A 27839-nucleotide genomic window follows, 5' to 3' on the forward strand; every position below is an offset into this window, starting at 1 on the left:
ATGTTACCTGCCTCTGCCATATCATCAATCTGGTGGGTGAGACATGGCAGCATTATAAATACTTCTCTGATGCTACCTTACTTGTGACATGGATGAGATCTGCCTTCTTCAAGAAGCCTGCCAGAAAGCGAAGATGGGTGGCCTTCCTCATCAATAAGGAGTGTGTGCAGGCTAAGGTTCCTCCTGAGGCAGTGTGTACCAGATAGAACAGCTGGTTTGAGGCTGCCAAGTATCGTGCAGCGCATGTTCACCTGTACATACAGTTTTTGTCGGCAGAGTCAACAGGCATGGCAGTCAAGAAGAGGAAATGTATTTGTCACCTCAATAAATTTAAATCAATTTCTGTTTAATTTGTGTAAATTTTAGTCATTTACCTTAAAAACATCATCATCATCATCATCATTATCATATTGTATTATTATTATCAATAATGATTCCCAAAAATTAAAACGGAAAATACGGAATTCCCAAAAATTAAAACGGGAAAAACGGAATTTGGGAAAAAATAAAACTTATTTTACAGGGCCCTAAGTGAGCCAAGTAGAATCAGGGTCACCTCTTAACCAGTGGCATAAATAACTACAAAGGCAAGCAATTTGGTAACGTTTAATATTCAGCACCGCCAGACCCCCTTCCTTGAAAGGGCGTTGTAGGGTGGTGAGGGCGAAGTAGGGTGATCCCAGCCAGGTCGAGGATGTTATAAAAGACCGCCACTGACCATCTTCGCATACCGCCTTTGACGGAGTACGCCATCTGGTTCAGGACAATGAAACCCCACAAAATGATGTGTGGTCAATAGGACCGCTTATGGCCGAAATACGTAAAACATATATTTGTCTTTTGTGTAATTAAAACTTGTTCTAAATTAAAATACAGACACTCTCAGGAAAAGTCTTGTAACAGCAGGACAGTGGTCCCTCGTTAATCGCGGGAGTTACGTTCTAAAATTAACCCGCAATAGGCGAAATCCGCGAAGTAGTCAGCTTTATTTTTTACAATGATTATAAATGTTTTAAGGTTGCAAAACCCCTCACTACACACTTTATACACTTTTCTCAGACAGGCATTAACATTTTCTCACATTTCTCTCTTGTTAAACACTCTCAAAGTTCAAACCTTCGTAGAAAAATAATTACAGTATCATAGAAGAAACCAAAGACCAAAACCTGTTTTCAGGCCCAAACATTTGTTTGAGAAATAAAATTAATAAACGTTTTTCTATAAATAATTATGATGGCTTTTAGAAATAACGAATTTAATGTTAACAAGCAACGTACGAGGTTGGACACATTAGAAATGATCAATACAGTAGTGACTCATGCGTATTTCACAGTTCCTCTGACTGTAACTCTTCGTCCTGGCACCAGTGTTGCCAGATCGGATTGACAGTTTCCAGCCCAATCAGATCTTAGAACCCGCCCAGTCCACTAAAAACCAGCCCAAATCACGAAGTCGCCAGACACCCTTGTGTGTGTGTGTGTGTGTGTGTGTGTGTGTGTGTGTGTGTGTGTGTGTGTGTGGGGGGGGAGAAAACCGCCCAATCTGGCAACACTGCCTGGCGCCGCTCCACTGTAGTGTCTTTTTCCACTGAAGGCGCCGGTGCAGGTGTCTTTTTCCGAGTGAAGAACATAGTTATAGGTAGTTGTTGGCGCTCTTTTTTCTTCTGGGCGAGAAGATTCTTATAAACAGACATACCACCTTCGATTATATTTGAGAACTGTAATGAATGAAACATCAAAGGGTCCCATTCTTGTGCAGCTCGCTGAAGTTCATTGGCCATTCTCACCATGGTTGCCAAGCGATCAAGTGTTAGTCCATCCTCCTCGTCTTTATCAACACTTGCGTTCTCTCCTTCCTCTTCTCCCTCGTACGTATCTCTGCCAGGTCGTCATCAGTCAGCAGTTGTGAGTGGGCATTAATGTCATCAGGAGTCATATCATTAAAGCCATCTCCTCCGAGCTGTCTAGCCAGATTCACAGCTGCATTTACCGCAGAGTGATGGATCTCATCAAGAGAGCATCCGGTAGGGTTGTGCACTGCCTCTGGCCACAGTTTTTTCCAGCAGGCATTTAAAGTTTCAGTTTTCATCTCCTGAATGGCCCTCTGAATATTTTGGAGACAATGGTGTATTCATGCCAATAGGCCTGTAGTGAGAAATCTTGATCCGAGTCCATAGCCGCAACAAGATGTTGCAGGGTGTTGCGTGTATAGAGAGCCTTGAAAGCGCGGATGATGCCTTGATCCATGGGCTGAATCAGCGATGTAGAGTTTGGTGGCAGAAATTCGATTTGCACACCCCATCATATGACAAATGATCAGCGTGGCCTCCGGCGTTGTCTACGAGAAGCAGCACTTTAAAGTCCAGTCCTTTTCCTCTCAAATAATGCTTGACCTCCGGGATGAAACACTGTTTGAACCAATCCAGATTGAGCGCTTTTGTCATCCAAGCTTTTACGTTGTGCATCCAGTAAACGGGCAACGCATTCTTATTTTTGTTTTTTAGGGCTGTAGGATTTTTGGACCTATAAATAAGCCCTGGTTTTATCATAAAGCCCGCATGGATGTCATTGCTGTCAGCAAAAGTTTCATAAAGCTGTTTAGCTTTTGTGCGGATGATGTTGGTATGCAGCGTAATGTTCTTTTTCCTGGAGTCACTGATCCACAAAGCTAAAGCAGACTCCATCCTTACGATTGTCTTGTGGCGGTTTACAACCCTCTTTGCATCCTTGATAAAACTTATTGCTGCTGTCGTCCTTATGTTATTTTCCTCCTTTATGTAACAAACTGAAGATTAATTTATTCCGTAATGGCGCCCAACAGCCGCGTAACTTTTACCTTCCTTTAGCATGTCCAGAAGTCCAACTTTTTGTGCGATGGTTAGCATCGTTCTTTGCCTTTTGGGTGCGACCGCAGGTGCCTTTGTCGGTGCAGAACGTTTCGTCGACGTTGTGGGTTTTGTCGAGGAGAAAACTTGCAAACATACCGCACTTCAGTCACACTGCCAGCGATCAAAGATACTGTATATGTAAATTTGGCAAGCTGAACGCATTCTGTACTGTACAAGAGACACCGTACAGAGGAGATTGATTGACAATGGTCTACAGTCCCTTAGCCAATCAGGACGCAGAAGACGACGCGCGGGCTCTCCCTTAGCCAATCACGACGCAGAAGACGACGCGCGGGCTCTCCCTTAGCCAATCACGACGCAGAAGACGACGCGCGGGCTCTCCCTTAGCCAATCAGGACGCAGAAAACAATGCGCTGTAAAAAAAAGCATGCAAAACTGCACTAAAAAAATCTGCAAAACTGCGAGGCCGCGAAAGGTGAACCGCATTATAGCGAGGGACAACTGTATTGCATTTTTTCATTCAGTGTTATTAGTGTTACATTTTCGCTACAAGTATTGATGTTTTGCTCGAGTTCTATTTCTAAGTTCACAAAGTACTTTGCACTATGCACATATTTTAAAATAATTTCTTAGACATGTTTGTTAATTGCTCCTTATTGATCTGCTTGCTTGATGTGAAGAAGAGATATTGCGATTGTTATTAATGTGTGTACATTGTTACATATACCAGTATGGCCTTAAAGCCTGAGAAGGTGAAACAGTTTTCCTTGTAGTGAAACCATGTTTGAGTTGTTTTTGTTTTGTTGTTTTTTCCTAATACAATTAATGAAAAGAAATTAAATGTTAAATAAACTTGATTTAACATGGTAGATCCTTTTGTATTGTTTTTCATATGCAGATATAGTGCAACATTTGGAACTGAGACACTAAGTTTAATGGGTAATTGTTCTGTACTCTGGTAAGGACTTGGTGTTTAATAGCTGAACTGTGGTAACTTCTCTCCTTACTTCTGGCAGACTTTTCTATAACAATTTCCACTTTCTTTGTGTGGGTCCAGTGCAGCTGAACATATGAAATGAGTTGAAGAAGGCTTACTGTAAATTCCTGTAGTTGCAGGGAGATATTGATATAGATTTCTAACCATCTAACCTTCATTTTGAACCACTTTGTCTATTCAGACTTAATTTCCTGTTATTTCACGATCTAGTAGACGACCCTTGGATAGTTTTACCCCTGTAATCATTCATTGGTATCAAATAATTACTGAATAATCAACTCTGGTAACAAGTACTGATTGGGAAATACTATGTGCATGTCTTGTACAAGAAAAATATGTTTCTAGGCATTGTACTGTACACATCAGCGCTTAAATATAAAAGTGGCTGGTAAAAATGTTGAGTGGCTGGTAGATTTTAGAATTTACCAGCCACAGTGGCAGGTTGACAAAAAAGTTAATTTACATCCCTGTTCGAGGTCCTCGGTTTTAGCCATTTGCAGCTTGTTGCACTTCCAAAGTCTCACACTTCGCTTCGAGTGTAGTAATCCTGTCATCACAATCTTGTAGCGAGGTTTCCACCGCTGTCATACGTACCCCGAATGACTGCAGAGTGCTCACTGAAGAGCGGGTTTCACCGTGGAAAGTTGCAATAAATTTAATAACTGCCGAAAGGGACCGGTCCCCCTTGTTGTCGTCGCCGTGCTTAGGTGATGGCAGGTGGTTAGCCTTCTCGCTAACGTGCCGAGGTTGGGCTCGATTTGAGCGGTCCAGGCGAGAGCTACCTTTCCCAGCCATACCTGAATGTTTGATAATAAATCATCATAAAATAGAAAACAACTGAAGTAGTAGGGTAAAGTGACGTTTGGTGTTCTATTAATGATTAAATATACAGGAGCTGGCAAAGACATGTCTACACAGTAGCCATGTTGCCACGCCCCCCGAAGGCCTGTTTTTAAACTGCTTATAGGCATCATCAAATAAACAGACTCTAAAATAACTATAGAAAATACATGTCATAAATTTATCATCGTTATTGTGGTAAATTTCATCATGAAAATGATCAAGATCATTTTATCGCCCAGCCCTACTATAATGCACAAAGTGTGTTTATGTGGCCTGCAGATCTGTATCTCATGGCTTCAGATTGTGCACAACCAGCATTGGTGGTTCAGTGGTAGAATTCTCGCCTGCCACGTGGGAGGCCCGGGTTTGATTCCCGGCCAATGCATGTGTGTTTTGTGACTGCAAGCATTTCACTCATGAACATATTGGCTGAATTTTTCAGACTTTTGTATTGGGGCAAGTCACAAAGTTGTATAGGTGCAGTTCCATTGGGGGTTACTTGCCGGGCCTCCGACCGAGGAGCAGGGACTGGACTCGGCCGGACCTTCGACTGAGGAGCAGGCACCGGAGTCGTTCGTGCCTCCGACTGGGAGCCCCCGCCAGGTGTCGGCTGGGTCTGGCTCTGGGGCTCCAGAGCTCCTGGGTCTGGGGCTCCAGAGCCAGACTTCAAGGAACCAGGACGTGGACGGGCTCGTCGCTTTCTTGGTGGGGGCACTTTGTAGGCCAGCCGGGTTCCCCAGAAAGGAGACGTTTCAGGATTGGCCGGCACTGGGGTTGAGACTGAGGCCTGGGCTGGTAGCCGGGGTGCGGCTGAGGCATGGGTTTGGGCGGGTACCTTGGTTGTGGCTATGGCTGTGGCTGTAGTGTGGGTTTGGGCTGGTAGCTTGGCTGTGGTTGTGGCTTGAAAAAAAAGGTTGCTAGCAGCAATTTGACGAGCCCTGCTAGAAGGATTAGTCATAAAGTGCTGATACCACCGAATAATGTCAAGACCATTAACTGCTGGGTCCTTTTCTGGTCCGGTCATTCTGTCAGGTTTGGTTAAAGGGAAAACTATGGATAAAGGAGGTGGACCCAAACGCAGTTAGACATGAGGCAAGATCAGTGAAAAACAAAAAGCGAGCTTTATTTAAAGCTGAGTACAAAAACCCAAAAGCAGACAAAACGGGGACGAAAGTCAAAGTAGCAACAAAACAGCAAAACTACAAAGTGCAAAGAAATAGGGCAAAGTACAACTCAAAACCAAAGTTCAAAACAGAATGCAAAATGCAAAACTCAAAGTCCAGAAATACATACCAAGGAGAGACTGGAGACAAAAGGAGCTCTGGGAGGACAAGACGCAGACAGGAGCATGAACATGAACATGAGGCAAGATCTGAGGCTGACAGATACATACAATGACCGGACAAGGAGCGAAGGGAAAACACAGACTAGATACACAGACACTGATTATCAGACAAGGAACAGGTGAGGAGAGAGAGGAGGGAGGAGGCCAGGTGTGGTAATGAGCAGGGGAGGAGCACAGAGGAGAAACATGGAGGGAAACAAAACTAGACAGACAGAGGGAGACAGAGGGAGACAGAGGGGAGAACATAGGAGAAACTTAAAGGACAAAGAGGGGCATGGAACATCAAAACAAAGACACAACAAGACATGATACAAAGACATAAATTCAGAGTCATGACAGTATCACTTGCATGTCAGGTGTTTCAGTGGCGTTTAATTTGTGAATTCTTTGAAATATGCGGTGGCCCTGACAGGTGCTTTTGTTGATGGGAAGGGCAACATTAAATTGACAGAGTTTGAGTGGAGTTTGACATGTACTCTTCACAGCAGGGATACAACATATCAAGGCCATTTTAAGTGTGCTATTCAATTAAATTCTCAAATGTTACGTATTACCTTTTCCACCCACTCTTTTGTGATGACTCACTCTCCATCACTGTGTTTTATCATTTGTGTGTGTGTGTGTGTGTGTGCATAGAGTGCTGCTCTGGACAGTGTCCTCTCTGCATTCAGGTCTATATGTGGTGAGGATGGCATCTCATTGGGTGAAGCTGTTAGAGAGCAACACGGCAAAGATGAGTCTGTACACAGGTCAGTCTCCCCCACTCTGTCACACACTCATCATATTACATTGTAATGGTGTTTTCAATGCTATACAAAAATTTTAAAAAATTGATGTTTTTTTTTTCCTTGACTAATACAGTAACTGGTTGTTTACACAAAATGAGTATACTGGGTTGCAAGTCCAATATTCACTATGTGCCACTATGGTCACCAGATGTCCACTTGTAAAAGTCACCTGTTGAGTGCTGAACAAGTAATGTACATTGGGTTTGAGTCTCTCTTGGACCTGTAACAGTTCCAGTACCATACTATGTTGCCTAGAGGCACTTCAATTTTTGGGGGTGTTGGTCTGTTTGGAGAAGCCACCTTTGCCGCCATGTCATTACTTCAAACCCTTACCCAAACTATCAAAAAAATGTACGTATTTTCAACAGTGTAAACAGGATGGAGTCAGTTGGTGTAAAATGAGAAAAAAAAAATGTGTCATGCATAAAGTCAGGGTCAAAACTGTTAAGGATATTACAGTCCAAATCTATCTATAAATGCACAGAATCTCTGTCTGTCTGTGTGTGTGTGTGTGTGTGTGTGTGTGTGTATGTGTCTGTTGGTCAAATATCTCTGCGGATCAGGATCACACTGACCCGAGACTTTCAACATGGCTGCTCCGTGGTTCAGTGGTGTGCATCTAAGCATTTCTTTGGACTGCAATGATACCGTGAATAATTATTTCATAAATGCTTTACAAATTCCGCCGAGCATTGTCCACCAGAGCAACCACAGTCACGTGCGCACCAGAGCCAATCACTGCACACCGTGGCCACGTGCGCACCAGAGCCAATCACTGCAGAGCTCACACAGAGCTGTGTTTAGTGTGTAGTAGAGTTGGTTTTTCTTTTAATGAGTCAGAACAATGAGAAGATGCTGAATGTGGAGCAGGCAGTGCAGCTCTTAAGGAGCACAGGCAGACCTGAGCATTGCCTGCATTTTAATGTAAATAGTTACATGTAACTTTGTAAATTTTTTAAATGTATGCACAAATTTAGCAAACAACAATTTATATTTGCATTGTAAGTAAAAAAAAAAAATGGTTTAACATATTTGTGGTTTTCACAGTAAAAAAATCTAACTTTCTACTCGGATTTTATGTAAATAGTTTTTAAGGTGAAATATAATGGCAAAATAGAAAATAGTCAAAAAAATTAACAATTCTGTAATTCTATTTTATCTTACGATTTTCCCTATAATTTTTCCCGATTATTCGTTTAAAGTGTTGTATACTTACTTTCCATTCAGTTTCTTTTATTATATATTTTTTTTGTTAAAACTGTGTAGTAAAATTATTCCAAATGTGTAATGCACAGGACAATTGTGAAAATTTCAGCAAATCTCTTTAAAGGGTTTTTTTTTAATCATAGGTGCAATATGAGAGATTTTAATAGTATAATATAATTTGAGCTAGCTTTCCCTTTAATTAATTTTGAGAAATGTACAATAAGCAAATCTCCTTAAGAAAAATACATTTTTGGGGCACTATTTAGCTCAGTTGGTAGAGCAGGCGTCCCATGTACAGAGGCTTTGTCCTCGCCGCAGCAGACCCGGGTTCAACTCCCGGCCTGGGAACCGTTTTCTGCGTGTCACTCCCCCTCTCTCTCACCCTGTTTCCTGTCACCTTCTTCAGCTGTACTATCAATAAAGCCATAAAGGCCAAACAAAAGAAAAATACATTTGACAGGACAAATGTGAGGAAATTATGAATAGTATGATTTTATCTGTATTTATTGTGCTGTTATTGAAATAGTTTTTTAATCAAATACTGACTTATTTGGCTATGTCTCATTCAATAAGTCTTCAAAGAACCATGATATGTAATATAACCATTTAAAATACCCTGAGAAACTTTTGCTGCAATGCATGAGTCTTTCATGCTTTTTAGCTGCTCCATGCACTCGTACATTAACAGCTGGAGTAGATGTGCATCAAAATCTCAGGCTCCGGGCTGTTCTCAAAATCAAACGGTGCATGCTGAAGCAGAGGGATATTATACCAAATGTAGATCATATGTAAACAAATGAATAATATACATATCTTTAATTCGCTGTTATATGTCATTAAAAATAACCCCAACTCAGACTGACTAATCAATGCATGAGAGTGGCCAGCTCTGTTTTCCTATTTAGCAAGTTCTACAAGGGGTGATGAGGTGTTGTTTAGTGGAGAGCAGTGAGTGAGAGTGTTGCAATGTTCCTTTTCAGATGTTGTCCCCCAGATGTGGTGGTGTTTCCTCATTGTGTGGAGGAAGTCAGCGCCCTGGCCAAGGTCTGCCACAACCACCACCTACCCATCATCCCCTTTGGCACTGGAACTGGTCTGGAGGGAGGAGTCGGTGCATTGAAGGTGTGTGTGTGTGATTGTGTGTGTGTGTGTGTGTGTGTGTGTGTGTGTGTGTGTGTGTGTGTGTGTGTGTGTGTGTGTGTGTGTGTGTCTGTCTGTCTGTCTGTCTGTCTGTCTAAGTAAGTATAACTGTGCATTGACACTTTGGAAGTAGGAGCAGTAATGAAAGTAGTAGATCATAAGTAAGTATTGTGTGTCAGAGACCTGAGGTCACTTCATTTAATGAGGAAAAAAAGAGGAGAGCAATGTGTTTTCTGATTCAAACAAAATTTGAAATGATTAGTTGTTTGGTCTACAGAATGCTGAAAAATGTCATTCATTGTTTTCCAAAGCCCAAGATGACATCCTCAAATCTCTTGTATATCCACAACCCAAAGAGGTCAGCTTACTATCAAGGAGGAGGAAAGAAACCAGAAAATATTAATATTTATGAATCTAGATTCAGAGATTATTCAGTATTCAGATATTGCTTCAATATCCAGATATTATACTTGTCTTGTTTTCTTGGAAAAAATATTCGGGCTGATTAACAAAATAGTTGTCAATTGATTCAGTTGTTAGCAACTAATTGATAAATCGTTGCAGCACTTATCGATTTTAAACAGATTAAAAAAGGATTTTAATTTCTAGTTTTAGTATTTCTGTTGATGTTTACTATTTTTTACTCAGTTGTTATTTTGGCACTGGTGATTTTCTATTGCCACTGGCTAAAACTTCTTTGAGGCTCCTATAAATGCCTTTATGGAGGAGAAGCCCTGTCTACATGTTTCTTTCACCACCCTCCTGCCCTTAGGGTGGTGTGTGCTTCAGCCTTAGGAACATGGACCAGGTTCTGGATCTCCACCAGGAGGACTTTGATGTGACAGTGGAGCCTGGTGTGACTCGGAAGGCCCTCAATGCCTACCTGCGAGAGACCGGCCTATGGTTTCCTGTTGGTCAGTCACACCATTGTTTCACTGCATTATCCTGTTGCTCAATAATCACAATGTCAGCTTGAAGGAATGAATGAGGTGAAAAAGAAATGTTTTAGTTATGTTTTGTTTGGGATATAATTTTCTTCACCCTTGTGTCCTGGGCGTGGTCCTCAGTGACTCCAGCCTGCTGTGTGCGTGTTGCAGCATTTCAGCCGGCCTGGTCAGTCATGTATGCCAGAACCATCAATCCAGCATGTGGATACCTTTCACTTTTCTATTTCCCTGTTGCTCAGTCACATAAGAAGCCTTTTAGAAGACAAGTCCTTTCCGTTAAACCATCCACTAGGGATTATGTTAAACAATCTAAATCACCTTTTCCAGGAATATGTTGTCATTATCTGTGGAAATAAAGACAGTAAAATGTTTTCCACTGCGTTGCCTGGCTGAGTATGGGCTATATTAGTAAGGTGACACTGGGGCAAATCATTTTACTCACCGTTGTTCCGTTGTGGGTGACATGGATGGTGATTTAGAAGTTTTCGCATTAAAGTTTTTCAAATTCATATATCCATCAGGTGGTGTTATTGCATAAGAAATCTTAACCTCCCAAAAGAGATTTTCAGCTAAAAATGATGAGATTAAATGATAAAAAAAAAAATAAAGAGATAAATAAAAACACAGGATGAATTAATTGGTTTTAATCAGTTGGGAATTTTAGGTCAAGCACTGTCAACAAAAACTGGATTATAGTAGATTAACATGAACTTTCTATTTCCCTGAAGAAAACAGTAGTGATTTTCTTTAATCATCATCAGATCCTGGTGCTGATGCCTCTCTGTGTGGCATGGCTGCCACCAGTGCATCCGGTACCAATGCAGTGCGTTATGGAACTATGCGGGAAAATGTTTTAAACCTTGAGGTGGTGTTGGCTGATGGAACCATCATACATACCGCTGGGAAGGGCCGACGTCCCAGGTACACATTAGCTGTGCTCACCCACAAATATGCAGCATTGCCTAGTGAAGCCTAAATACTCTGACCTTTCTTTTCTGACTTTATCAATCTTTAGGAAGACATCAGCAGGCTACAACCTGACTAACCTGTTTGTGGGGTCAGAGGGCACCTTAGGGATCATCACCAAGAGCACATTGCGCCTGTATGGCATCCCAGAGGCCATGGTGTCAGCTGTGTGCTCTTTCCCCTCGGTCCAGGCTGCGGTGGACAGCACAGTTCAGGTTCTACAAGCGGGAGTACCCATCGCTCGCATTGGTAAGGAGATTTTGCCTTACATCCATACTGTCAATATTTTTCATGTATTTTTGTTGAACAAGATGTCAGCTGTCAGGTTGATAACAAATGAAACTGCACCATATGCAGCGACATCTGGAAATGGTTGATTTGCAGTAACATTAACACAACAAAGACAGCTTCAGTAGTGAAACAAAGGAGAGAGAATAAGAAAACACTGTGCATCTGTCCAGCAAACTGCGCTTGCAGTCTTTGCACGTAGTTAAGCGCCTTTAATGACACTGGATTAATGAGAGCGCCCCACAGTTCACACAACTACATACAAAGTCAAAATATCACAAAAAAATGACAAAATAAATGGAAACTTACTTAACAATAAAAGTAATCTCATGACTCTTTCCAAATTGAGCAGGTCTAGACAATACTCCTTGATTAATTTATTTACAGACACCCAACAATTCTCCCATGAGAAATGTTGGGTAACAGGCAGAAACCTCGAACAGAACCGGACTCAATGGTGGGTGGCCATCGCCCTTTTAATTGAATTGTCACTCAAGTTTCAATTGAAGACACTTTTTCAATTTTGGTTAACTGAACTATGTGTCGGCATTTTGCAGAAATAAGAAATGTCTGGTATCTGATGTGTGTTTTCCTCCGCGGCCGTTCACTGTATATTTATGTTACTACTCAACTGCACACTTACTGCCACTCTGCTGTACAATTTCACACAGGATTTATGTATTGCGTCGTGTTAAGTTACTGCTGGTGAAAATCCAACATTTCATGATTTTGCTGCTTCATAATAAAAGCTTTTAGACTGAGTACTCATAGGGAATTAAATGTGTGACCTCCGTTGTCAGCTGTTTATGTTCTGTAATGTTGAATGCTGACTGGAGCTGCAGGGGAAATGTACTTCATGAAATTAATTGAGAGGGGAGAGGGGGAAAGGAAGAGGGCAGACCTGAGTCTCTGGTGAGTGCTGAGTTTAGTGAAAGGTAGACCTGAATTGCCCGTTCATTGTAATTCATTTACCTCTACTGACTTTTTCTGTCCTCTATTTAATTTTTATCACTCACTGGAGACATATGATCGATCAGGAACAAGATCAGATTTGATGGCTTCGTCCTTCAGCATATTTGAGATTGACACATACCAAAAATAGATGATGTTGGAATTTCCTTTGAGAGAATTCAGACTCCGATCCCACTGCCTATGATTGTCCTCAACATGTTCACAGAGGGATAGTACAGTGTAATAAAAGCTCTTTTGGGGGTGGTTGAATTTGATTGATCCATAAAGACAGTGCACTTTGGCACAAAGAGAGGAGAGGGGAGCCTTTGCAGCTGACATGTAGAAGTTTTCTACATGTGAGAAGTACAAAGAGAATTTGAACAGTGAATCTATCTTTTCAGCATCTTAGAGTCATATATGCCCAAAGAGGAAGACGTCTCTTTGATAATCTGCCTCTGCCCTCACAGTATGTGGCCACAACTGAAGATGGAATTAAACGCATATGAACTGAGTCTACGGGCTACTCAGACTAGTCTGGCCCACGCATGAAGCACAACACTGGAGGGGATCTGAATGTGTGTGAAATGTTAGCCGTGGTAATGTAATCCTGTGGCCAGAAGCTGACGTCATTAGGCTTAATGAAAGATAAAACAGCCACAGAGAGAAGGAGGAAAGATCAGTGGGGTTTGTGGAGAACAGGCTTTTAAGACAAAACGAGGATAAGATTAAATTGTATTGATCCCTGAGAGAAAATGGGATCTTGCAGTGGGGGGATAATAGAAAACAGGAAGGAATGTATCATAAAACTAGCTGTGAAAGTCTACTTAATATGACGTTTTGGCATTTGGAAAATATGTATTTGACCATGGGGTGAAAGTCATAAGAATGACCTATTTATCTGCTGCTATCTACATCACACTGACATTTGTCTCTTTGTTCTGTGTGTGTTCTGACTGCGTGTTTGTGCATCTTCCAGAGTTTCTGGATGAAGTGATGATTGATGCGTGCAACAGGTTCAGCTCTCTGTCCTACCCTGTGACCCCGACCCTCTTCCTGGAGTTCCACGGCTCTGAACGAAGCGTCGAGGAGCAGGTCAACCTAACAGGTGTACAAACAAAACAGATTTCTAACAATCGAAGTCACATCGCATTGTTGTTGTTCGATAAAACCTTAAATGTGTCAAATTAATATTTAAATTATCATGAGTCTTAATTCATTTTGATTGAAATTTCAATTCAACATTCAACAATGAACTAACGCAACAACAATGGTGACATTATGTCAAAGACATCTATGTACTTTGTTGCAGAGATATCTAAAGAAGTTAACATGCTAACCAGCTATCCCTGGCCTGTCCTGTCTCATAATACCACTTTGTACCTCAGGAGGTGATAGTCTAATATACCTTGTAGTTTCAGCTGGGAAATGTATACGAGCTGCGAGTTTGCTACTTAGTCTGATAAGTAAACAATACAAAATCACAGACTGTAAAGAAAGAAAGCATCTTTACTCCTATTTTCTTTCCCAAACAGAGAAATAAAAGGTTACACCTGAAATCAAATGTATTGCTTTTACTTGCTTAGTTTACCAAACTAAAAAACTTAACTAACTCGTTAACTCATGGTAAAACACACCTCATTTCAACATAAATTAAAAAAAACATTTTAAAAAATTTAACTCACTAAAACAGTCTTGGTTTTTTCTGTCTACATTTACCTCTGATCTGGTTGAAATAAATCCTCAATTGACAGAGTAAGATGTTAAAATATTCCATCCTATCTCATCAGAGAATATCCAAAGGCCATTAAACCTGTTTTAAAGTCTGAATCAATAATACTCTGAATTAGACACATTTTTTGAAGCTGATAACAGATGTCACTGAAGTATCTCGCGTCTTCCTGATCTGTGATGAGTTGCACATGACCAGTATTGATTAGGCAGCTCAGACCAAACTGAAGCCACAAACAAGGCTGTTCAGGCAGTGCTTAATCCAGATGAACACATGAATCAACACAGGTCATTCAGGGCCAAACATTCATGCTGTCACATGAAAAATGTTTCTGGTGTGCGTTTCTACAGAGGACATCACTCAGAGCAACGGTGGGTCAGATTTTCAGTGGGCTCGAGATGCAGAAACACGGAACAGCTTGTGGAAAGCTCGTCATGATGCCTGGTACGCTGCTCTGGCTCTCAGGCCTGGCTGCAAGGTAAGGAAACTCATCTGTCACTTGACCTGTGCTGAAAAAAAAAAAACAAGCCATAATTATAAGATCAAGTCACTGCTGACCCCCATAATATTAGCTGTTAGCTATATCAATATGCTTCTCTGTTACCCTTTGCTTGATTTGAGAAAACACTTATATTAGTAATAAGTATACAAAGTAGGTTCAAGGAAATGGGAGATTAGAACCTTGAGATACTTTTCATTTCACCACCATACACTCTTTCATTGGCCCGAACACCACAGATTGATGATTGTAACAGTTTAAGAGATCCTTGGGTCATAGAGATGTAATATTAGTCATTAGAACTATTCCACAGGGATAGGACAATGTTCTGCTGGCAGTATCCTTTAGTTTGATCACTTAACACAGTATTACTCTGCTCTGTGACTGCTGTGTGGAAAACTCAATGTCATTACAGCTTCAAGTATAAGGTTACAGGATGCCGTTTAAATTTGTTGCCTCGTAATGGTGAACAACAGGCTAATTAATTACTCCTCCTACACTAACACCGCCGTAACCATTATGAGGCTGTTTTATGTCTCACATTATTAAAGTTCTAAATCCTGGTGATTACGAGAGACTACTAGATGTAATTCAAATGTTGTGACCTTATCTTGTGTGTGTTTGTCCCACAGGCCTACTCTACAGATGTGTGTGTCCCTCTGTCACGACTGCCTCAAATCATAGTGGAGACAAAGGAGGACCTGATGGAGAACAGGCTCACAGGTGAGCAGACTACAAAGAATAATATGAAGCAGACTTGAGTTTTAAAGGAATGGTTCACAAAAAATATAAATGTAGTCATCATCTCCTCACCCTCGCGACGATGGAAACTCAGGTGAAGTTTCATAAGTCCACAAACATCCCGGAGCTTCACAGTAAAACAGTGTTGCAGCATTCTCCTAAAAAACTAGATAGAAAGATTTAGCTGGGGACTTTTTTTAAACAACAAACAACAAAAGCTTGTTCACCCACTTCAGACAGCACACACGCTTACGCTTTTGGCTGAGCAGCTACCATGAAGAGTTCAGCTGATTAACGTCTTTTTAAATACATTTTCAGATACCTGGGTTTCTAGTAGAGACTTGGATTATGTTGGATTGTGGAGCCATTTTATGTTTTTTTTAATTTTTGGGTTGTTGTTTAAAATCTTAAAACAAATCCCCTGATACTTCAGTTGTTTAGAACAATGCTGGAACAACACTGTTTGCTGTGAAGCTCAACAAATATTTAGCACACTACAAAACTTGATCTGACATTCCATCAGCATCGGGTTGATGATGACTCAATTTTCATTTTGGGGGGGAACTTTTTATTTGATGATTTAAATAATGCTTGACATGAGAATAAAGCTTGTAGATACATTTTTGGTAATCAGTGAATGTATCAATATTTTTACAATCAGAGCCATTCAGTAGAAAGCGAGAACAACTGACAGGACACCTCAGATATACATTATAATGACAGGTCATTATAATATATCATACGACTCATTATATATAATTTAAAGATTCAATATCTTACCTTACTGACCATTTTGTGCATTCCATTTAATGTGGACGTGACAAACTTTAGGCCAAAACATCAACATCCATATTTTTTCCACCATGATTAATTCTTAACACTTAACCATTTTTAATTAGCGCAATGGACAAGATTTAGTAGGTCTGATAAATTGCAAATAATCTTATTTTCCTGGCATAAATGAGATTAAGGAGAAAATACCGGCTCACTGCACAACAAATTGTACCTTAATGCAAGAACATAGCTCAGGCTTACGCATGTGACTCAGGCAGAACAAAACTGTTTATGAAGCCAGCAGGTGAACTGGCAGCCTCATGACTACAGCAAAGTCAGTGATATCTATTCATTCCTTTCATAGGGAAACGATTATATCATATATCACATCTTGTAGAGAATTTGTACTTTGTTAGTCAGAACACTTAAAAACATACTGCTTTATGGCAAACTGTTTCGATTGTGGCATGGAAATGTTTATCTTTGCATTGATTCAAAATGAATTTATTTGGCACTTGTCAAGTCCAGTCAGTATTAATAGAAATACTTTTATCCATTCAACAAGTAAATTAGATTTGGCTGGACTAAAAATACCAAATTTTTTCAGTATTGCAGCTTCAGCTTTCAGCTATTGCAGCTCTGGAAAAGGATACCAAAAGTATTAAAAAGCATTTCATTCAGTTTCCTGAGAAATTATTTTAATTTTTAAAGTCTTAAATATTTTATTTTCCCTGCAGTAGACAGTGATGTTAGTTATACAATGTTTCTGTATCTGTGACAGGCTGTCAGTAGACATTATTTATTAACTAAAAGTGCTATTGTTGTGACAGTGTATTGTGCTGCAGGACACAGTTGAACCCTTTTTTGTGGGGTTTCTGTCAGCATCATCAGACCTGCAGCAAACACTGTCACTCCCATCATAGTTTCATACTTTGACCTGTATGACCAAACACATTGTGTTTAATGTGACAGTAACTCCTTTCATTAAGGACTTGTGTATATTTGACTCCAATCACAGTAGAATGTTAAAAATGTAATATTATTCTTCATTAAGATCAGAAATTCTTAAAGAAGTCTTGCATTTAACCCTTCAGGGTTAAATAGATCTGAATAAAATCTGTGAAACAATATTGTATTCAAAGTGTATTCAATTGATTTTCAAAAATGAATATAGGCTCCACACCACAGTAACTGTGAGACAGTAATGGGATAATAGTCTAAGGGCCTGCACACAGGAGCACGCGCAGAGAAGAGGTGTTAAGTCATTAGGCTGAGCAGTAATATCCACCAAAACATTAGTCATAAGAATGCTTTGTTTCCACACATCTCAGTGTGCAAGTCAACCTGAAGTCCATTCATTCATATACAAACATCTGTGATCTCATCTCAGATGTGTATGTTGAAAAATGTCAAGTTAGCATAAACAAATTATCAAACTAATTGATCAATGTAATATTGCTCTGTTTCAACCTTTTTTTGGTGAGTGATAATGCTTCAATTCATGTGCACACAAAAACAGTGAAAATATGCTTTTCTCTGATGTTAGTGGAGACATTTCTGTCTCTCCGTAAAGACATGCACATCCATGCATTGATCACTCAGGGGCATACGTCCTTAATTACAGACACAAAAACAAGACTGTGTGTGAATTAGGTTCAAGCTACTGATCAAACCAAACCAAGTGAGGTAATTGAATCGCCAGAGACGGATGTGTTGTTCTTCTTTAAAAGTAACAGAGAAAATCAAATAAAACAGTAAATTAGTAATGGGTGTAAACTGTTGTATTTGTTTATTATAAATTGCACATAAGTTATGTACATACAAGGACAGTTAATGTATGTAGTATGTTCATCTTTATTCTGATTTTATTATATTTTCTATTCAAATTATTTTGTTCTTCCAATATCTTTTTATTATTGTCTCTATTTCTTTTAGACTTACTCTTGTGCTGCTGCTTATTTCCCTCTGTCCTGCTGTGTTACCTGCACACTTCTGCCAAAAGGATCAATAAAGGAACATCTTATCTCATCTTAGCTTATCTTATTTTCAGGTCCGATAGCGGGTCATGTGGGTGATGGTAACTTCCACTGCCTGATGGTGGTGGACCCCAGTGACCCAGAGGAGCAGCACCGGGTCCACCTGTTCACTGAGAGACTGGCCAGGTAAAGAGCCTCTGAACCTCTGACACATGTCACCTTGTCACAAATCCTCCAACAGACAGGACCTGTCTCTGTGGGGATAGCTTATTAACTAATGATCAACTTTTGTAAACTGCTGCAGTTCAAGACAGCAGAGTTTAAGAATGTGGTCATTGTTCCTCGACACATTTACTGTACAGTCGAAGTAAATGCCACTGATATAAACCAAGACCTTGCAGGAAACATTTGGTGGAAGTCCAGGTTTTCATCTACTGAATTCAATTATATAAACCAGCATCAGTGTAGACCTGAGTCTCTCTCTATCATTACAATTCTATCTGTTCTTAAGGATTTTTGAAGGACACATGTTTCAAGCTTCCGTAAACGTTCTGCCCTGAAGCCAGCCAGGTCTCACTGCTCCCTTTCAGCAACTTTACTTCAGTATCTTCTCTTTCATTTACTCTTCAACTCCTTTCTGTTCTCTCTAATCCTCCCCACACTTTGCCTAATCCTTTTCACTCTGTTGGCCTACCTGCAGACTAATTCACCTCCCCTTTGGCATCACACTCTCGCCCATCTCTCTCAGCTTATATTGATTTCAGATGACTTATCTTTAAGTATTGGGTTCCGAAAAGGCTTTAGGATTCCGTGTGGTCTGTCTGTAAGTGGTGAATTTTTGCTAAATGCCAACATGAGCTTCTCAAAATGTGTTTTGAAAACCTGTAAAACCACCGGCTGCATCAGGATAAGTCATAGATCCCAATGTGTTTTGGCACGGAGTTTTACACGAAGAAAAGCCATAGACACTGAAAACAATAACAACGGTAAGTAGATTTGAGTGCTTAGGGTTTATGATTTTTAAAGAGGGGAACATAAAGACTTAGGGAATTACATATGGAATTAGTTATGTTAAAGTTTTATTGTAGCAATAGTAATAAATGGTGTGAAATGGTTTACTGGGTTACCAATATTAAAATACAAGATTGTAGAGTTATTATAGAGTTAGAGATGGACATGTTAAGAGGAGATCACAAGTAAATGGTTCACTCTGGTTGCTCACTGATATGGGACATTTTTATTTATTTTGGATTGGATTTTGTTTTATTTACTTAATATTGGTGAAGTTACCCTTTGACTGAAATGTTCCTACACTGTATGATCCCTCATGATCATCATGTAGCACTGTGTTGACGTGCTACCTTAGCTGACCTTTAAAAGTAGAGTTTCTTCAAAAAAGGACAAGGGTTACTGCAGTAGCTGTACCTTTTAGTCCAGGCTGAATTGGTACCAAAGTGTACCTGTCAGGAGCTACTGTACATTGCACTTTGCAGAGCATCATAAGGTCCTCAAGAGGGACCATTATGGAGCTTTTATGGTGCCATTTGGGTATAAATGTATACTCAGCCTGTTCATCTGTTTTTGAGTGTGTGAGTGGAGTGTGTCATGTGTGCAGAAGCAGCAGTACCTCAAATTGTCTGACTGAACAGGTCACAGAGAAACAGAGATAGTTGTGTTAAATTACAATGTGAAATATTTACAATTAAATATCAGCCTAAAGTTGTTCAAATTAGGTCAGTTTACAGATAATTGTACGTGTTTTTAATGTTGGTAGTTTCAGCCTTTGTTGAATTTTATAAAAGTGATATCATTAACGTCTTTGTGGTCTGTGTTCCCGCCAGGCGAGCCCTGGCCATGGACGGAACGTGTACAGGGGAGCACGGGGTGGGCTTAGGGAAGAGAGCGCTGCTGTGTGAGGAGGTGGGACACACGGCTATCAACGTCATGCAGGGTCTCAAGGACGCCCTCGACCCAAAGAACCTGATGAATCCTGGGAAAGTTCTGCAGCCTAGAGAACCATGAACAGCACCTCAGTCTGAATGAAAGTTACTAAACACAGAGAATCTCATGGTCATGTTCATGGCTTTAGAGACTGTGTCAGAATGAAATCATGTCTTTTAGAGCTCATTGCACAACCTATTTCTATTGATATTGGATATCAATAGGAAGGAAATCACAAATACTGTATTTTGAATGGATTGTAGGGACATTTCTCTCCTCGTCTTTGAATTGTTGATGCTAACATTGTGTGTATGTGCATGTGTTAGAATGAAGGTTGTTTTGCCTGGCTGACTTGCTAACAAAATACAAAGCCTTTTCTTTTTACCAACCAATAAGTGCAACATGATAATTGAGCAGTAAGGAAATCCTTTGCTGTTACCTGTTTTTGCACATTTTAATGAAAAGTTGAGTATTGTGTTCAGTTCACTCTTCACTTTATTTCTGCATTTTGTGATAATTGATTATTTGATATTGATGCCCCTTGCCACTTTACCCTCTTTTACATGATAGTGAGCAGATTTTTCTTTTATTAAAACAATGAAAAGATTAATAAAAGAAAATAATCATTAGCGGCTGCCTTGGTGTGTGATATGTTGCATTGTGTAATACATTATATAGTGAGGTGTAAAACTGCCAAATACCCTTGTAACATGGACGAGGCAACAGAGCAGTCATGACATACTGTCATGATAAATGACAATTCGGGCAATGTCAGATGTTTAAGATGAAACAGGATGCCACAGAGGTTGGTTGTAACTTAGGACTAATAGCAGCTGGCATTAGAGGAAAGCTACAAGATGGGGAGACTGTGACTTCCCTGAAACAGTTGGAAAAATAAAGGATATTGCTGGATGGATGTGAGTCATCACTCATTTTTCTCTTGCAAGAATAACGGAGTTTCAGAGTGATTGTTCTGTCCAGGTCCATGAAACCACAATGTGGCAGCTTTTTTGAGTTTCCCTATTAGACAGCACGGAAGACATTCCAACTTGTCATTCAGGTTGTATCTCAATAACGACTTGATCCAGACCTGCTGTTACAGTGAGGAAGTAATACTCTGCCCTGCCACAGAGTGTCAGCAGAGCATCCCATCAGCTCAGTGGGGACAGACTGTGGACCAATATAGGTGTTTTAATCAGGTAAAATAGAAGATTAATAACATAAGATGTTTGTGTCTGCATCGTTAGGCCTGTGAATGCTGTTGTCACAACTTCCAGAGATCCACCAGACTGATTCCAGCACGTGCTTATCAATTCAAAAAGCTTTTGAGTTAAATGCATACCATCTTCAGTGATTGGTCTGAGTAACATTAGATATGACAGTGATTCAGATGTATGGGTTTCAGTGAAATCAGTGAATGACATTATAGTGTAGATTATAAATCTTTTACAATGTAGCAGTACATTTGTCTTTTGAACAAGACTCCTGTTTTCTTTTGTTCCACTCTCTTATTTCTAGATTAATCGTGTAATTTGTTTTTGCATGAAGGTTGTGAAGAATGATTTACAGCGTTAGTTTTAATCATCTGTCTGCATGTAGGGCTACTACCGCTACTGAGGACACTGAGGTCATGTCCTGTGAGTATGGAGGGTTTGACATAAAGTGCCGGTTAGATCCGACTGTTACACACAGATAACATTGATAGTTCGGGACTCACATTTAGACAAAAAAACGTTTCCTGTTCTACTGAAATTAAAAGTGTCCAACAAAATGACATATCTGGCAAATTGAAGAAGACCAAAATGTAGGGTGATTAAGTTAATAGAATATATAATTATACAGTTAAATTTATACATACAATGTGAACGCTTGTGATTGTTCTGTTGAAGTCTTGAAAAAAATTATACAGAGTCTGGTTGGTCACTAACCAAAATTTCAAAAAAGGGTTTATAAGCTGTAACCAAGAAAACTAAACCCGGTTCAATTAATGTAAATGATCTGTTAATGTGCTATAGGTCAGTTAGAAACAGCCTTTAACAACACCACCTTCCTGGTTTGACAGGTTGTGAAAATGTCTGGTGCCGTTTGGTAATGATGCAGTTATGAATATTGTAATCCATCGATCATCAGGTGTGGCTTTTTGCTTTCTTATAAATTGACACATCACCATTTATAAATGTTATTTTATTTATTTTTTTACCGGACTTTATTCCTGATGTACCGTGTGTGGTAATGACTAATAGTGGGTCCATAAAGCATTTAGTATAATTATTTACAACCTATCAATATAACCATTAAATAACCGATTATCACATGACGAAGGATGAGAAAGGTAGGTATTAGAAAGTGTTACCAAAATGTTCTGTTTTGGTGCGAACACTGCCTCATGGCCTCAGCATTTCAGTCATTATCTTTAACTTAAGATGCTCATATTCATGCATCATGAATGAAAAAGCTTCTCTCCCTTTTACTTGCTTCTAAGGTGGTGAGCCCTCAGTGCTCCTGTTCATCCTGTATGGTGGCAGAAAGCACTCAAATTAAACCACTAGATGACAGGGTTGCCTTACAGCCCTGTAGGCTGATATTTTTTTCCCCTGTGGTCTTATATTTATATCAAAACCATTTGGATTGATTGTGTGTATGGTTTATGTGTGCAGCTTTGTGTGTGTGTGTGTGTGTGTGTGTGTGTGTGTGTGTGTGTGTGTGCGTGCGTGCGTGTGTGTTTGCATGCCCGAGGAGCAGAGAGGGGACCATTTATAGGCCTGCTGTCATTATAGCAGGATAAATTAACACCTATTGCGGTGAGCACTTCACCACAGCTTCCCTTATTGGGTAGCGGGGATAAGAAGACTGTAGTATTAGACTGACTGTGTGTTAGTGTGAAGAAACAAAGAGCCAGACAGAGTAAAACCAGCCTAATCACACACACACACACACACACACACAATCACAGGATTAGACCAAATAATCCCGAACTAAACATGTGAGCCAGTAAACCCAATAATTTAGCATATGGTGGAAAAATCGTGCATAATGACAACAATATGTTGGTTACAGGCCTGACGTGTGTGTGTGGGGGAGAGCAGAACAGCATCATGGGTAATGGAATCGACAGGGTAGCTCTATTTCTACTCCTCAATCAATATAGAGAAACTCAAGAGGGGGACAAACTTTCAAATCTGTCCATTGTCAAAACTGTAGGTCCACTCATGTGTATTTCTGTGTAATACTAAAGAATAATAGGACCTGTGATTAAAGGGTAAATTCACCCAAAAAAGGAAGACTTGGATTACACTAGATGAGCAGTTTGGAGTCATTTGTGTGTTCTCCTGGTCGTATTCATTTTATTTTTATTTTTTATTTTACATAAGGGGCACTGCGTAGTTTTTGAGAAGAAATTTAAACTCAGAATACGGTTTACAATGTCACTGAGGTAATAAACTCAGAAATGTTTATTTTTCCACAACTAATAAAGGAGGAGGAAAGACTGGTATCCGGAATACTGTCAGAAGCTAGAAAGGTGGCAGGGTCTGCCACATATAAACAAAGTAAAATGGTATAAGTTGTGTTTTCCTTTAAGGTCAGTTTGTTTAAATTCAGTAGTGAAAACAGAGAGAGTTTGTTTATTTAGTTTGTTCAGAAATCAATGAATGAAGATCTTTCTCTTCTCATTAAAATGTCTTCTCCAAAACTACAAAGTGCACCTTTAATCCCCAATTACGGTCAGAACTACAAAACCCAATTTAGCTGTCACAGTGGACCGCCTGAGCTCCACAGCCTCACATGTTCTCTCCTATAAATGCTCCATGATCGACAATTTCCAACCATTTGTCCTCCGATTAGGGTTTCAAACAAAGTGTGTGTGTCTTCTCCCAGCACTGTCTCCTGTCCTGTCTGTATTTATGATCCGAGCTTGCGCACTGAGCGCCTCCATTGTCTGGCCAGCAGCAGCAGCAGCAGCGGCGGCGGCGGCAGCGGCGGAGCGGAGAGAAGCGGAGCGCCGATCGGAGCGCAGGGGAGCGGCTTCACTGTGACCCTCGTCTGCGGGACGAGAGCGACAGCTGGCCGGAGACCACCGGAGCGGACGGACGAGCGCGGACGGCGACGTCATTTCTTTTGGTCAGAGACAGATCGTCGTTTTTTTGGCGGTCAGACAGACAGCAACAGTTGTCACGATGTCTGAGATCAGATGAGGCGAGAGCAGCGGAGTGAATATTGCGGCGCTGCTGTGATCCGGGCCGGGCTGGATAAACGTGTTGCTGCCGCGTCCCGCCTGCAATGATACCGCCGTGTTAATCACCTGGGACAGCGAGGGGGAGCGCGCCGTGCATCTGTTTGTCACTCGGGGCTTTCGGCGTCATTCAGCTCGTCAGCCATCCCCACGGCCGTGTCGAGGTTTTGTCTGCGGGTGAGGTGAATCCAGACGTCAGGGCGGGCTCATGTTCCGCTCAGCAGGGAAACGGGCTGTTGCGTCTGCAGAGAGTCAGAGCTGACGAGCCTGCTGAGACACACGGACAGACAGGCAGGCAGGCAGGCCGAGAGACAGACAGGAGCGAGGGGAGGGGGGCGACAGCCTGTTTCGGCTCTCTCGACCCTCTGCGGATCGAGCCGAGCCCCCTCCTGTTTCCACCCAGAACCCCCACCCACCTGCCTCCCGCTTTGGATGGGGGGAAAGCAGAGCACGGCGGGTCGGCCCCGAGGTGCTTTTCCCGGTGTCTCTACGGATGACAGCGCGGTGCCACCCTCGGCCCACTTCGGCCACTACCGGCCGAGCGGCACCATGGGCCTGCGGAGCCGCTCGGTGAGCTCCGTGGCCGGGATGGGCATCGAGCACAGTCCCGCCGTGCCCTTCGGCTTCTACACCCCAAGAGGAACGGACTCGGATCGAGCCGGAGGGGGGTCAGGGGGCACCACCGCCGCCCCCCACGGTACCGGCTACCAGGACACTGGGGGCGGAGGGCACCACACGGACGGGGTGCTCTATCTGGGGTCCCGGGGGTCGCTGGCTGACACCTTGCCCCTGCACATCGCACCCCGCTGGTTCAGCGCGCACAGCGGTAAGGGCGGTCTGCTCTGCACACACACACACACACACACACACACACACACACACACACACACACACACACACACACACACACACAGAACTAATCAGGCAAAATGTGGGTGATGGTGGAGGATTAATCATCAGAGAGAACCACACGCATGCATTCCCCCAGACATCAGCTCCCACAGACTGACACCTTCAAACACGCACACCTTGTTTACCTGCAGGTAGGAATGACACCAATGCAGTGTCATTGAATTTCACTGGTATGAAGAGAAGTTCAGGCCTGCCCGAAGATGCTGTCAGTGAGCAGAAGACATTCAACAGTGCAGTAAAAGGCAGATTAAGACTTAAGAAACTAGATAAATGGTAAAAGCAGCCCCCCTCCCCTGGTTGTCACCCTGTGTTGGCTGCGGTGGGGCATGGGACACACATCAGGCTTTTTAACTCTGGACACTTGACAGGAAATTTGTTTGAAACTGTTGATATTAATTTCCCCAGCTTCAGCTTAAAAAGAATCTTAAAACGACCAATTTGGTCAAACAGTCACATGAAAGTGCAGTTAAAAGGTCATTTTAACAACAAAAAAATGCTCTGCGTGTGTGTATGTTTGTGTGTGTGTTTTTGGGTGTGCATGCATGCTTGAGAAATTAGATTTGGTGAACATAACATTACAGGGTGTGCTCCGTCTTGACCGTCACCGCTGCACTGTCTGCATAGGTCAGTCCTTGTTGTGTGAAATGACACTAATAAGCCTGTTGCCAAATCTGGCTGAGTCAATTAGCCCGGCGATTAGAGACGAGTAAGGGAGGGAGGAGAGACAGGGGAAGGAAGGAGAAAAAGAGGTGGAGGAAGGTGAGGCAGGGAAGGAAGGAAGGGAGGAAGGAAGGGGAAAAATTGAAAGGGAGGGAGGGGATGGAGAGAAGGGTTGAGGGGGTTTGTTTATGCTTATCATCGGCTTACCACTCGCTCCACAATATGTTTTGCTGTGTGACTGAGCCTGTCAGGCCGCCGGCTACACGCACACACACCCACCTGTAGACACGCAAACACACGTATGTGTAGGAAAACACACAAACAAATCCTTAACCACATGGCCACAGCTGGTTCCCTTCCAACTGCACATACAGAAACACACAAACACTCAGTAACAGTCCTCGAGGAAGATTACACACACACTCCGTCTCTCTTGCGCACGCACACGCAATCACACACACACAAACACGCACACACACACACACACACACACGCTCAGCCAGGTCCCTAGGCTCTCATTACCAAAGCCCTGACCAGCTCACAGCAGGAGAATAGCAAGTTGGACGTCAACATCTCAGCTGTTTTTCTCAGCCTACATTGCCTAGCGACTCTGATGTACTGTCATATCAGTGGGAGGAGACAACAGAGTTGGGAGGGTGGGGTGGGGGGGCAGAGGAAGAATGAGACTGAGGAAAGGGCATGTCTTCAGGAAATATTACATTTACAGAACACACAAGTACCTTTATGACCAAATCACCCTGTGGGACTCAAAGTAGCACCTTAGCAAAGTCACGGCCATCATTGGATACGCTACCACTGTGGGACTGTCAACTGGGTGTGGTCAGCGGCTAGCTTGTTGTTGCTCAAAAGGTGAGGCTAGCACCAGCCACAGTAATGGAAGTCTAAGCAACAACAACCAAAGCAAGAGAGTAGAAAAGTCCAAAACTAGAATGGCACCCTGTTGAGCGCATACTTCCGCTAAAGGCCACTTTCAAAGAATCATTCATTATTCACTGGGAAATTAATGACAATGTTGAAAAAAATCTCACGGTGTTAAAGAAAATAAGAAAGAAATTCCTGGATCCATCTTGTTTATCTGGATCCGCACCAGAAGTTAATGGGGTCCATTCTGGGGAGAGACCCATCCTCCATCAAAGTTTCATGGAGATCTGTTTGGTAGTTTTTTGTGTAAATCCTGCCAACAAACCAACCAACCAACAATTGGAAATGGGTAAAAGAATAACCTCCTCGGCAGAGTCAACGACACATTTTAACGTTCAAAAGCAGGGTGAATACCAGTGCTGGTGAGGGTGCCTGCACACACCAGCCTCAGGCAAGTTCACATATAAAAGATAGACAGCCCATCAAGATGAGTGACAAGTGCTGGGGCGAGAACTGGACCTTCAAGGGCAGGACTGACAATACTCTTGTTGTCAGATGAGAGAAGTTGCAGCTTCAATCTGTTATTCTTTTTCTCAGAGTTGGAATATGTGTGCAGTCGAGGGCGGAGGCAGAAAAGCTTACAATATACAGTGTTAAGTATCTGATGAAGGTCGCTCTGACCAAAATGTCACATCTGTTAATTCTATCATAAACGACTCACGGGAGCTTTGCCACTTTTCATCCATGTAGACCTCTGCTCCGACTGTTCAGCCTGACCTTTTATTCCCGTTGTAATTCCAGTAGAAATGTACCTCTCACAGTGGTTCTCTGGTGGTGAATGAGATTTTTTCTGGAAACTCTAGCTGCCCTTAGGATCCTTACAAAACAAGAATAGCACTCTGTTAGAAAAAAAATCCAGGGTGATCATTTATTTTAGTGAGACCACTGCATTGAAACTGTGGGCTGCTGCTGCAAGTGGCCCCAGCATGAAAATACATTTATTCTTTAAAAAAACAGTTCATCCTGCACAAAGCACTGTCATGGGGGAATGCATTGCGTTGGCTGATAATTGTTCTATACACATTAGGTGGAATAGCTAGTAGCATGTGGGACTGACCTGAAAGCTTTGGCCGTTCAGGTAAAGTCCCTGTATTGACGTCCAAATCCATTTTTAT

General features: G+C 41.7%; 2 protein-coding genes across 2 annotated transcripts in view; both read left to right on the forward strand.

Annotated features, from left to right (window-relative positions):
- The window catches only part of ldhd (lactate dehydrogenase D), a 35806-nt gene extending 14913 nt beyond the window's left edge, over positions 1–20893 (forward strand). The window contains exons 2-11 of the mRNA XM_030427018.1: positions 6670–6782; positions 9008–9149; positions 9940–10081; positions 10876–11035; positions 11130–11329; positions 13296–13424; positions 14399–14526; positions 15180–15270; positions 18113–18224; positions 19880–20893. Coding sequence (XP_030282878.1) covers positions 6670–6782; positions 9008–9149; positions 9940–10081; positions 10876–11035; positions 11130–11329; positions 13296–13424; positions 14399–14526; positions 15180–15270; positions 18113–18224; positions 19880–20060 — 1398 coding nt within the window. The 3' untranslated portion in view covers positions 20061–20893. The remainder of the gene's footprint in view (positions 1–6669; positions 6783–9007; positions 9150–9939; positions 10082–10875; positions 11036–11129; positions 11330–13295; positions 13425–14398; positions 14527–15179; positions 15271–18112; positions 18225–19879) is intronic.
- A 2828-nt stretch (positions 20894–23721) lies between these two features.
- znrf1 (zinc and ring finger 1) overlaps positions 23722–27839 on the forward strand; it is a 70453-nt gene continuing 66335 nt past the window's right edge. Inside the window, exon 1 of the mRNA XM_030426917.1 lies at positions 23722–25036. Within this exon, the coding sequence (XP_030282777.1) occupies positions 24643–25036 (394 nt within the window). The 5' untranslated portion in view covers positions 23722–24642. The remainder of the gene's footprint in view (positions 25037–27839) is intronic.

Source organism: Sparus aurata, chromosome 8 (assembly GCF_900880675.1).
Source record: "Sparus aurata chromosome 8, fSpaAur1.1, whole genome shotgun sequence".
Lineage (NCBI taxonomy): Eukaryota > Metazoa > Chordata > Actinopteri > Spariformes > Sparidae > Sparus > Sparus aurata.